Here is a 12,319-nt window from a genome sequence, read left to right as displayed (position 1 = left end):
ACAGATTTGAAAATTCGTCGTTTCGTGATTCCGATTTTATTTCAATTTTTATTTCTTTCTTGTCTTCTGTATTATTTTTTGGAAGAGAATAGCAGAATCTGTGATCTATACTTGTAGTTGGTTCGAATTTTAAAACATTTTCGTTTTTAACTGACTTGTGATTACTCGAGCTACCAGTTGTAAAAAGTTGGTCACCTGCATGGCTATCATTTGGTTCAATCTCTTCGGGTATTATTTCCGTTTTGATTTTATTTTTATCAAAATTTTTATTGTATTTTGTAAGATCGCCAGATTGTTGATGTCTTTTTATAATGTCATCGACAATTTTTTCTTTATTTACTTCGATTCTTGAAGGGCTATTTGGAACTTTTTTGTTTGACACAGTTACCTTTTTTTCTCTGACAGAATCTTGTGCACCATTAGAGGGCATGCTTTTTATACGACAATCTTCGGAATAACGACGGCTCTGTTGCTCTTTTGGAGTAGGTTTGGATTTAATTACGGTGTCCCATATATTGCTATAACTCAACGGTTCTTTCACAAGTGGTTTGTTGGTAATAGTTTTAACAGAATTTTGAGAAATATCAAAGCTTAACGACCGTTTTTTGACTGACCTTTGATAAACATTAGTTGTTGTTGTTGTTTTATTACGGGAGCATATATTTTGTGACAATGTATTCGACTTGGATGTGCTACTGCTTGAAACCCCCGCAAGTTGAACTGGTTTGTTATTGTTGTACGCCACCTTATGGTCTTTGTTAGCGCTTTTAGGCGTTGATGTTATGATCGGGGGTTTAAGAATTGTGCGAGCCAGTCTATTGGTAATTGGTGTGGTCGTCTTATCAATGTCTGTGGAAACCCTTCTTTGTTTACTTAAACTTGAAATGTTGGGCAACAGAGTATGTGTTGTTGTTGTCGCGTTCGTGGTACAATGAGGTATGATTGTCGAGTTAGGTACATACCGGGCAATATTTTCCCTTGATGCCTCTCCTAGTGGTACAATAACACTGGATTTAAATGAAGATGATGTCTTAGCGATTTCTTTTTCAGTAACTTTATCAACGCTTGCAATTGTTCTCGGTAATGCACGAGCAGCTTGCAGTTCCTCTTTGCGTCGGTTTCTTCGATTGTTGTTGTATCGTTTTAAAGGTTCGCCCAGTTTGTTTACCTTTGGAAAATGTTTGTGGTTTACCTTTTTACTCAGACCTGAACCAGGGTTGACAACCTTAAACTGTAACATTTCTTTATTTACATAATTTGGTAATTTTTGGATGTTATTTTCTTTAAAGAACTTTGGAAACGGAACAAACTTTTTATTATTGGTTAAAAATTGTGTGCACAAAACATGATTATTTTCGTATTTGGTCTTCATACAAATAAGTTGCTTTATAAACCGATTGTGTGTCAGATACCAACGCGTAGGCTCGGGCAATTTCATTTCCATGCACCACTTTTTGCTGACCTTAAAACCGATTTTATCTTGTATTGAATTCTCGGTTTGGGACACAGATCGTGTTGTAGTAAAATCCAAGGGAAATTTCGCCCAGATACTGCAAGTAAAGCCTTGGCGCTCCATTTTGCTAATGACAGCTTCAGTAGCATTGGTGGAAACGTTCTGTTGTTGCGTGTTACCAACTTTACACAGCGTCCATTCGCCTAAAATGGCCAAATTTAACTTTGACTTTTTGGCCTGCTGAAGAGTCATAAGATACACTGTAGGACTAAAAATTTCTTTTCGAAGTCGAACTTTTTCTTTGGTTTTAACAGCATGTCGGTTAAGTCTATTCAATATCAAATCAATGGATTGGTTATTCCAAAATGCGTTGCAAAAATCCAGAAGTTGTTTTTCCTCGGATTTAGTTGTATTGCTTTTTTTAAGCAAATCAACAATTTTGTCTGGTCCAAGTGTCATGTTATTAAACTTTAGGTAACTTTTTAACTAATTCTAAACACAGTTATTTTGTTATATATGTTTACTATAACTCACCAATAACTGAAAAGTAATTCTAGCAAAACTGTTTTACAGTGAAGAAAGCAGGGCAGCTTGTTTTGGTTTTGCCTTCTGACAAATCCGCTCTTTTTCGCTTGTTTGTTTTTGCTTAAATCCAGTTATTTTTACAACACTATACGCATTGTTACATAGTATTTTTAATGCGGGTAATTAAAAGTTCAATAGTGCCGTTTAGGTAACCTGAAATAGTCAACTTAATGTTGCTTACTAAACATAACTTATTTAACTATTTTTTTACTCTTTAGAAGTTTTAAATTTACCGCCTATTGAAAAGGTTAACAAAACTGTCATGCCGTGTTGATTTACTTGTAAACCTCGAAGTCTAGTAACAAAACAAGACACGATTATGCTTAAAACTGCTTGATGTGGTGTCCCAGTTCTGTCATTTCTAGGTTGGTATGATTTTTAAATTATACTTGGGTCCTGGCGAACGTATTAGCAACAACATAAGGCCTTCAAACCTAACAGTTTCTCATTTTAAAACTTGTTTCTATTCATTTTACCTTTTGTTATTAATCGTAACTAAAAATATATATAAACTTATTTGTAAAAATGGTGGTTGTGACCAAAATTCCAGCAACTTGATTTCGATTTTTATAACTAAATGAAAAGCCTAGCGAGACTATATGTAACTATATGTTAGCTATAAAAAATTAAATATTAACGAATTGAATCTATTTACTGTGATTTTTAATAAATGTAATATTTATTTACGCTTCATATGACAATACGAATTTAGTAGATGGAATATAAAACTTAAAACTGATTCTTACTGTTTAGTCGATCTTCTGTATTGTACCTTGAACTGTTATTGACGTCAAAACATTGACCTTGGTATTTATTTTCGACTATGACATTTTTTTTCGGTTTAGTGCACACAGTTTATGTGTAGTACTTTTACGCATCGATGACAGCAAAAAGTTTTCATTCCCTTTTCCGCAGGTATATTGTTAACAAAAAATGACAGCAAGTTTCTTAGTAAGTTGTTTACGATAGAGACATACTCGTCTAACCTGTACTCATTTAAAAACAAACTAATCATACAACAGCATTATTTATTTTATATTAGCTTTTGCAACCGGCAATTAGTATACAAACACATAGCGGTTGACCTGTAATTCTAATCAATGATCACATTTCCCATACAATAACTATAAGACGTTTTTAGCAACTAAAAAATAGAACAGTAAATTACATTTTGACCTTGTCAGTATTGTAGCCTTATAACATAGTCATATAGTTTAATTGTAGCCCGATTTGCAAATACCCACTACGTTAATTTTATTGTTTGATATAAAACTATGCACATTCCGTGAACGACATTCAGTTTTTGCAACTATCTCAATAGTTACTACCGTTGTTTAATAAACGCCAAGTAAATTATGTCATTATAACTTCAAGCCTACAGGCCTTTTAATAGACATCTAAAGTAGTGCCAGTAAAATGTGTTTCCACCGTTACGTCTTTATAGACTTTACGCTTGTTTAAAACGTGACTTTGACACTTGAATTAAAATGTGGGTTAATCTCGCCAATAAACATTTTAAATTGGACAATTTTATTTTTATACAAAATTCGTTTAATTAGTTTAAATTAAATAACATGAACGATAAAACCTTAAAAAATTAAATTTCTTAAGTTTGATTATGTCAGATTATTTTTATGGCACCAATGCCACGAAATTCGTTTCTAACGTTGGCGATAACAGATTCTTTTAATAAAAAACACGCCCCCATTAGACCTCTGAACTATATAAATAAGAAAATTTAACTCCAAGGTAATAAGATAAATCTTGTTTTTCGATACAAATGCATAAATAGATGTGACAGCTTTTTTTTAGTTTTGTACACGATTATTTTTAACGAGTATATTCTTAAAATCGTCTCCTTTTACGACATCTTAACAATTTGGCGTAGACAAACCCACAACTGAAATTTTTTTATGTGATTAAATAGTTATGTTAAAAAAAAGTGTTTTGCGTTTCTTTTATTAGAAAGAAAGTTATTGAAAACACATATGAGTTTTGTCTTAATCAGCTATTTTCTAATAATGGGCATTTTTAATATTCTTGGTCATGTATTTTTTCTCAATTAGTATTTTTTGGGTATTTGCAAAACAATATGATTGTTTTATGTTTTTTGTATGGCTGTTCTTATAAAACGGGTTGTGTTTAAGTAAGACAATATATGGCGCGTCATCTAATTATATTTATAGCGATAAGACCGTGACTATTACCACAAAGTTTGCCACAGTTTGTTCTATGAAGCCGAGTCACGTATTACAGAAAAGCTGTTAAAGAGGAAGTATAAATAACTCAGTTGGATAAGTACCGACTGGATATTAATGAAAACTCTTTTCTGGGCATTATAGATAACGCTGTTTGCGGCTCAGACAAATTGTTAAAAAAGTTTTTAAATTAAAAAAACTTACGATGTAAAAAGACGATAATTAAACAGCACAGTAGTTATAATAAGTGTGACATAAATCATTAAATTATTTTACTTTATGTATCAGTTTCCGAAGTGTCCAGGTTAATTAAGTAATCGTAATTATGTTAACAAAGGTGAATACTGTGACCGAAGAGATTAAAATGACGGGTGCAACGGAATCTAGTTCTGATATGCTTTGGACTGAAAATGATATTCAATTGCAGTTTTGGCTTCCAATAACTGTTACTATTGTAGCCTTTTTTGTGTTTTTTGTCTATGAAGTAATAGTAAGGTAAGATTAATCTTAATTTCCTAACTTAATTGGGTTTTTCCGAGGAGGCTGTTATTCAGATTTTAACAATGTTGGTTTGTTTTTACGTTTCGCTAATACTAAACACGTAAAAGTTAAATTTATATTCTTTCATGAATTGTTATTTTGGCTACCAAAAAATTTGATAGTTGTAATAGATTTAACTTAAACAAAAAGTTTTTTAATTTATTTTAGGTGTATTATTCCAAGGATTTATTCAAGTGAATCTGGTCAATACACATGTGTGCCAACAGATGAAAATGAAGACTGTGAAAACTTACCTTAACGTTAATAAATAACATACTTAGTACACAAAACACTGTCAGACTACTTAGAGTGGCTTCCAGCTTTATTTTCTCATACCTACTTCCGTCATTCAATGTTTGCCTTATTGTTTAAAGTAAACACAATTTTTAAGTTTTACTACAATACGTTGGTTTAAGAGTACAAAGGCTAAAAAACGCGAAAAACATTAATCTAATGTCTCCAAAATATAACGACACAATGTGAAATGTGTTTAAATTTTATTATTGGTACTACAAGATTTCATACAATTTTGTGCTTTTTTGTTTAATAGTATTTTATTTATTATGTCTTTTTTGTATTTTTGAATAAAGTGAATAAAAAGGTTTCTGATTTTTTTACAAGTAGGTTTAGTAGTTTTTTATTTAAAAAGTTAGCTAAGGTATAAAGGGGAGAGCAAAAATATTTAAAAAATATAACGTATTTATCATTTTTTTAAATAGTTGTATCAAACCTTGTATATATTTTGTACCATAAGAAAAACGTTTTATTTTAATATATTTAAATATAATCTAATAATAGAAAAAATTTTTTTTTTAAATTTTGTAGTAAAAATTGGGCAACCCTGTGGTTGTGTGAATTGTTATTTGTGTTTTTGTTTTGCAAAAAAGACGAGTAGAGTTTGGCAAAGGTTTAAATTTTTAAAATATTCCCCAACATTTCCAGTCTAAAAGTTACACCCTTAAACCCTATTTAAAACATTTTTTACCTTATCCCTTACACGGGCATACAAATAAATAGGAGTTTAGCGTAAAACAAGGGATATGACCGAAGTGTGAAAAGTTAGTCAGGGTTGATTTACCGTGTTTGTATATCTTTGCTCGCTAACTTTAGAATTTGGGTCGGTTTTTATAGGTTAAAAACTAATTCATAAATTAATAAACGCCTTTTTGGTGCGTAAAATTGTTTTCATTGCTGTAGAAACATTTAAACTACCCCTTTAAACCTAGCGGTCGACGCTAATCACTAATAGAGCTCCAAATTGTGACTTATAAACAATTTTATTATCTAAGCTTAGTATGTTATGTATATATTTCTATTTAGAGCCTGAGAGTAGTTATTGAATAAATGTGTATAAAATGGATGACATAAATGTGTATGTTAAAGTTTTTAGTCCAAATATTGTAAATCAAAATCAACCTGGTTTAAATTTAAATCATCGGCTAAAAAATTGGAGTATTTTAACATTTACTGAGCGACATGATTCAACAGTTGATGAATTGTTGTTTAAATGTGCGGAAAAATGTAAAATTACACCCTTGTACTTTTCTTTGTTTGCTATTAAGGACAGCAAAAATGACAACTGGATTATGCCCCAAACAAGACTGGACTTTTTCAGCGATCGTTCTAATGAGAGTGATGATACTGATGGAAGACTACTAACACAAATAACTGATGCCTCTTTGGAATTTCGGATTCGTTTTACCTTTCAAAGTGAGTGTGAGATCGATGGCAAACGCTGTGAAGCACAGCGATACTCAACATTCAATGATGGTCAGCTTAAACCCATTATGAATGAAACGGTTTTGGAATATTATCTTTATCAACAGCGAGATGATTACCTGTCAGGAAAATTACAGATTAAAACCTCAGTTTCAGATGCGACTGGTGCTGCTTTGGGAGTTGCAGTTCTTGATATGCTTCGCCTAGCTCGTGAACATGAACAACCTTTGCATCAAATAAAAAATATGGTTCACTTTAAAAAATTGTTGCCACACAAGTCTAGACGAGGTCTATCAACTATGAATTTTTGCAATCGTTTTCGTGTTCAAATGAAATTTAATCATTATTTGCAGCATTTTGCTTCAGTCTGTGAAACCTGGCTGTCCTCAGCCTACAACATTGCTTATTTCCATGGTAAATATCTTCGCAACCTTGAGCTGGTAATTGGTGTGAACAATATTGAGAGGTATAAGTTGATGCCAGAACTGGAAACTAATGAAGGGAAATGTGAGGTTAGTGTTGGTGGTGATTGTGGGATTATGACAAGGATGACCTCATTGCCGGAGGAGAAGTGGGGAGACTTTATGGAAATTACAGATATGAGTTTGCAAGTCAAAAACAAGCATAGAACAGAAGTTTTGTGGATTGTCACCATAAGTAAACTGGATGGAAACGTTCTTAGTCTTACTTTCTCCTCTGTTGAAGAAGCAGAAAATTTAGCTTCTTGTATAGATGGATATTACAGACTTTTAGTTGATGCACATCATTATTTGTGTAAACAAGTTGTGTCCCCTCAACTGGTTGAGCTACTCTCCTTAAAGTGCAATGGGCCTATTCTTTGTTCTTTTGTTGAGGACTACATTAATTCTCAAGACAAAAAGCTGTTGTGTGTTGGCGACTGCGTGCTAAGACAAAGTCAAGATTCGTATGATGAATATTTTTTAAATGCAGTAACTGAAATCGAGCCAGAAATTGAAATCCGAAATTATAAACTGGATAGAAATGAAGAAGGCAAGCTTGGTATATTTGGAGATGAAGATTCTCATATTCACGATGACCTTAATGCCCTTAAACAGTGCTGTACAGAGGGAGAATATTATGGTCAATCCATTCCATTTCAAGTTGAAAGATTATTACCACCAGTAATTAATCATAGAACAAACCTTACTATTTGTCGTTGCATTGACAATAAAAATTTGTCAACTGAAATTGGCGATCCTATTCCTTCTATTAATTCTATTAACTATTTTATGCAAGGAGATTACACTTTTAAAGAGCACCTTGGATATGGAAAGTTTACAACTGTTGTTTTACATGCTAACAAAAAAAATCCTAACCAACTTGTTGTTTTAAAACAAACTGTTGATATTCAAGAGCGATCCGAACTTGGTCAAAAACACCATATTGACGAATCATTTCAAGCCTCAATTTCTATGTTAAACTGTTCAAAAAATCTTCATATCGTGCAGCAACTGGGCACGATGGGCAGAATTGTTGTGTTAGAACATGTACCATTAGGGTCCATAACTAAGTATTTAAGTCAAACTCAGCCTGAAGTAGATGTCATCACAGATGGAAGTTGGTACCTGTCAGTATTATGGCAGCTTGCTCATGCTTGTAATTACCTGGAAGAAAAAAAGTTTGCTCATGGAAATATTCAAGGAAAAAATGTTCTATTATGGCAGGCAAGGCCACAACCACATGTCAAATTAAGTGATCCAGGAGTTCAAACTTGCAGATCACATGGCAATGCTCATGCTGTTGTGCAACCTATTTTACCTGTACCTTGGCTAGGTTATGAATTCTGTTACATTGATAGTGAACCAACATCTTCAACACCCACTTCGGCAGGAGATAAATGGAGTTACGCAACAACAGTTTGTGAAATCTGTGCAGGAGGCATTTTACCCAACAACTGTAGGCAGATTAATGCGTTTAAAATTTTTGAGGATGAAGATATGAAGGCAAGATACCAAAAGGCAGAAGTTTTTCCCATACCGGAAATCCTTCTATCAACAAGTCTTAGCAATTTGTTAACCCAATGCTGGAAATCCTATCCGCCATCCCGTCCAGCTTTTAAAGAGATTCTGCGAGAATTAGGGATGTTGCTTACTAGAGATTATATCTTACCTGTCAAACTGATTAATAGAAATGGTAATCCACCTCCAAACCAAGCCATCGTTCCAGATGTTCGTAAATTTGAAGACAAAAACTTGACCCTGCTTAGACCATTAGGTGAAGGGCATTTTGGTGTTGTTGATCTGTATCAATATGACAGATATCAGAACGGCCGCACTGAATTGGTTGCTGTTAAATCACTGCGTCGTTCAATAAGTAACACTCACCAAACCGGTGACTTAATTAATGAAATTGAAACTATGCGCCGGTTGGACCATCCTAATGTTGTAAAGCTAATGGGAGTGTCTGAACCTTCTTTAAGAATTGTAATGGAATATCTTAGATTTGGTTCCCTTGCTCATTACCTGATGGATAATAACAAAAAAGGGATTTCTTTTAATTCCCTGTATAACCGTTTACTTAAATTTTCCAAGCAAATTGCCCAAGGAATGATTGCCTTGCAAGAACATCGCCTGATCCATCGCGACTTAGCAACTCGCAACATATTACTTGCTTGTGACAACTACAATTCATCCTATTACATAAAAATTTCTGATTTTGGGCTTTCTCGATTTCTAACTGAAGACAAGAATTACTACAGGGGAAAGTCAGAAGATTTTCCGGCACAATGGTATGCCCCAGAATGTCTCGGTAGTAACGGTCACCGCCAGTTTAACTTTCAGTCCGATATTTGGTCGTTTGGCATCACAGCTTGGGAAATTTTTAGTTACGGAAAGCGGCCTACTTACAAGGACATAGGAGAGATCAGTATGTTCAACTTGCCACGTTTTCATGAGATGTTAAAAAATGGAATGAGGCTTCCGCAACCAAGAGAATGCCCAGGTGAGGTCTATCATCTTATTAAAAGATGCTGGGAATATGAACCGAGCAATAGAATCAGCTTTGAGAATCTAAGGGATGAGTTTGATCGCCTTATTTTGCCATGATTTAATATTAAAAAATTATTAATATTTTTTCCTTATTTTGGTGACTTAAAGTATGGTAACAAAAGCTGTTTTTTTTAGTAATCAGAACTGTACTTGTTGTTGATTACATTAGGTTTATAATTAATTAACCTATTGTGCTTAAGTACAAGATCAACATTTTTTTTATCTTATCTCAATATTTATTAACATTTTGTAGTAATGGTTTACTTTTAAAACCAACAAAGTAGATTTTTCATTTTTTTAATATTGAACTTACCAATTAAATTAGAAAGTTCATAAAATATCTTAAATTTTATAAAACAATAAGATAAACTGCAAATTCTTACTTTTTACAATATTTAATGTATAGTTTTAATTCAACATTTGCATTTTGTATTTTTTCAGTTTTAAGTAGTGTTTTATAATAAAATGTACTGTTTAAAGTTTTTTTAATGTTGTGTGAACCCCTTTTTTTAAAAACCTGGCCTTATTTATAAACTGCAATAGTTATCACTGCTTTTCTATACTTGGTTTTTTATATTTAATATTCTAAAATACAAACTCACTGTCATTGTTGTATAAATGAATTTAACTCAAACAATCTTGAAAATATTTGTTTTTCTGTTTTAAATGTTAAATTTTATTAATCATTTGTATTAGGCTAAAATAATTTAAAGGCCTATCATATTGCGTTTTAATTTTAGTTTTTTATTCATTGCGAAATGTTAATAATGAGCAATATTTTTTAAGTATTTTGACAATTAACCTTTTTGTTTTACTTTAGGGTTTCATTTGTTACTTATGTATTTAGTGCTTCTCGTTTGCAATAATTATTGTTTTTTGTGACTTAATTTGCTTTAACGCATTGTATTCATGTATTATAGATTTAACTTAAAATTAGGAGAATACCAATTTTTATTTTTATTTGGAAACTCTATACTGCAGTGGTTGTTTTGGATAAAGTTTTAGGTAACTTACAATTTTTGTGTTTAGAGGTTAAATATCTGTATATTTTGTTGTTTTATTAATGTTTATTTTTAATTTCAGACTGGAAGAAAACTACTTTTCTTTCGTCAATTGATCATGTCAGAGAAAATTAGTGACATAAAAGGAAATATAATGTCCAATATTTTGAAACAAAATGACAATCAATTACAATTAATACTTGCTAAATCAAAAATACGCGAATTCCATTTCGATAGCTCTTCAGTATCTGTGAAGAAACAAGTTTTTAATGTTCGAAAAATGGTATCTAGTTTAACTATGAATTTGATTTTTTCAAATGTTTATTTTTTATTTCAGATCACTTTATGATTGTTTAGGAAAAAAGGACAACTTCTGATTTGGATGAAGCATTTTCAAATATGACCAAGTTTTTGTCAATGTCATCACATATCACCCTGGTAGATATTGTTTTTTAAATTTATTAAATGGTTATTTAGACATTTTTTTACATGATACATGATTTAGACAATTTTTTTACATCATTTAACTTATAATATTTAATGATTTATTATTAAAATTTTTTTTAGAAATATTATCAAAATTTGCCATCAAAAGATCGCAATAAACAAGAAGAAAGATTTTGTTCAAAATATTTAGATTTCTAGCTTCCCCCTTAAGCTATAGGAAATTAAATTACAGTTCTGTCATGTTTGGCTATATTTTGACCTGTCATTTGTTTACTGTTACATAATACTTGGTTTAGGCATGTAAAGGTACAACATGTTTTATGTGCCAAGCGGGAATCCAACTTGTTTGCCTTTGCTATAAAAGTTAAGTATATAAACGCTGGTATTTATATCTATCGTTGCCCTAGGTGTTAACAGAACATGTTGGTAACATTGGATTTTGTTACTGAAGTTGATGTTTATTAAAAAAATAACTAATTTAATTGTTGTCAAGTTATATAAAATGTAAACGAGAATCAATAACCTTACTTGAAAAAATTATGCTTGAATATGCTGTTTCGACGAACACATATTTTTTAAAAAGAAAAACACGCTTTGCGGTACGATATGTATCTAAAATAGAAATTTAGGTATTTCCACCGAACCGTTTTTTCCTTTTGTATACATCTGAAATACACAAATTTGTGGTTTTTAAATATTTTATTGTGGTATGTTTGACTTAACATTGATGTTATAGTAAAGCTTAATACCAATTTACAAAAACGTTAACTTTGATTAGTTTTAAATCGTGTAGCTGTATACAGAAATTTGTTTTGTTAAATAAAATAAGTTTTTATTGCACAAAAACGGCATTTAACTCATTAAATGATACGTACGTTATTAGTATGCTATTAAAATTTAGTAAGGAGAATTTGGTAGTAGTTTTTTTAGTTCTTTGAAAACGCGTTTGTTTTATCTATGTAAATATTGAACCACTTTTATTTAAATAATTCAGTTTTTAAGATCTTTATTAGCCTATTAAATTATTTTAGTTTAATTTGTTTTTTGAAATATATATTTAAGGGTTTAAACTATCAAGTTTTCCGATTAAAATTACTTTCTCTTACACAGTTTAAAAAATATTATAATTATTGCTAAATGCTAATTAGTAATAAAATTATACCATAAATTTTATTGTGCTGAAATTACTTTTTCAAAATAGAAGTTGTGATGTGATATGCAAAATACGATGACACAGGGTTTTTACCATACGTCATCAGGCTATGTTTACTCATTGATAAACTCAGTTTTTTTCCATACAAATTCCTCTAATGTCGGCTTCACTCTTTAACGTGTCGATATTTAAGTTGGAAAAAATGTTCACTTAAA

General features: G+C 31.4%; 2 protein-coding genes and 1 long non-coding RNA gene across 4 annotated transcripts; all 3 read left to right on the top strand.

Moving 5' to 3' along the window:
• The first annotated feature begins 4,458 nt into the window (after positions 1-4,458).
• Positions 4,459-5,231, top strand: LOC145753124 (uncharacterized). Its single transcript, XR_014283822.1, has 2 exons — positions 4,459-4,731; positions 4,945-5,231. It is a non-coding gene; the product is annotated as an uncharacterized LOC145753124 (long non-coding RNA).
• An 872-nt stretch (positions 5,232-6,103) lies between these two features.
• Positions 6,104-9,774, top strand: LOC145753114 (tyrosine-protein kinase JAK2-like). The gene has a single exon (XM_082569514.1). It carries the CDS (start codon positions 6,132-6,134, stop codon positions 9,558-9,560), a length of 3,429 nt encoding a protein of 1,142 aa, XP_082425640.1. The 5' UTR covers positions 6,104-6,131; the 3' UTR covers positions 9,561-9,774.
• A 644-nt stretch (positions 9,775-10,418) lies between these two features.
• Positions 10,419-11,910, top strand: LOC145763396 (uncharacterized). Of its 2 annotated transcripts, none has more exons than XR_014288419.1 (4): positions 10,419-10,508; positions 10,587-10,775; positions 10,842-10,942; positions 11,072-11,910. XR_014288419.1 is itself a non-coding variant. In XM_082574835.1 (4 exons), exons 2-4 carry the CDS (start codon positions 10,623-10,625, stop codon positions 11,147-11,149), a joined length of 324 nt encoding a protein of 107 aa, XP_082430961.1. In that variant the 5' UTR covers positions 10,419-10,508; positions 10,587-10,622; the 3' UTR covers positions 11,150-11,910. The 2 variants fall into 2 exon arrangements, 1 of the variants encoding a protein (XP_082430961.1); XM_082574835.1 differs by having other exon boundaries at positions 10,587-10,787; positions 10,862-10,942.
• Positions 11,911-12,319: the final 409 nt, after the last annotated feature.

This window comes from Corella eumyota, chromosome 1, assembly GCF_963082875.1.
Source record: "Corella eumyota chromosome 1, kaCorEumy4.1, whole genome shotgun sequence".
Lineage (NCBI taxonomy): Eukaryota > Metazoa > Chordata > Ascidiacea > Phlebobranchia > Corellidae > Corella > Corella eumyota.
The sequence above is the reverse complement of the archived record's forward strand: the minus strand, read 5'-3'. Positions and strand labels throughout refer to the sequence as shown.

What these genes read in the sequence shown, in the direction of transcription:
- LOC145753114 (XM_082569514.1), top strand. Translation starts at nt 6,132, where the DNA reads ATGGATGACATAAATGTGTATGTTAAAGTTTTTAGTCCAAATATTGTA.
- LOC145763396 (XM_082574835.1), top strand. Translation starts at nt 10,623, where the DNA reads ATGTCAGAGAAAATTAGTGACATAAAAGGAAATATAATGTCCAATATT. An exon ending in TTTTTAATGTTCGAAAAATG is followed by an intron (nt 10,788 to 10,861) that starts GTATCTAGTTTA and finishes ATGATTGTTTAG; the next exon opens with GAAAAAAGGACAACTTCTGA. An exon ending in TGTCATCACATATCACCCTG is followed by an intron (nt 10,943 to 11,071) that starts GTAGATATTGTT and finishes AATTTTTTTTAG; the next exon opens with AAATATTATCAAAATTTGCC.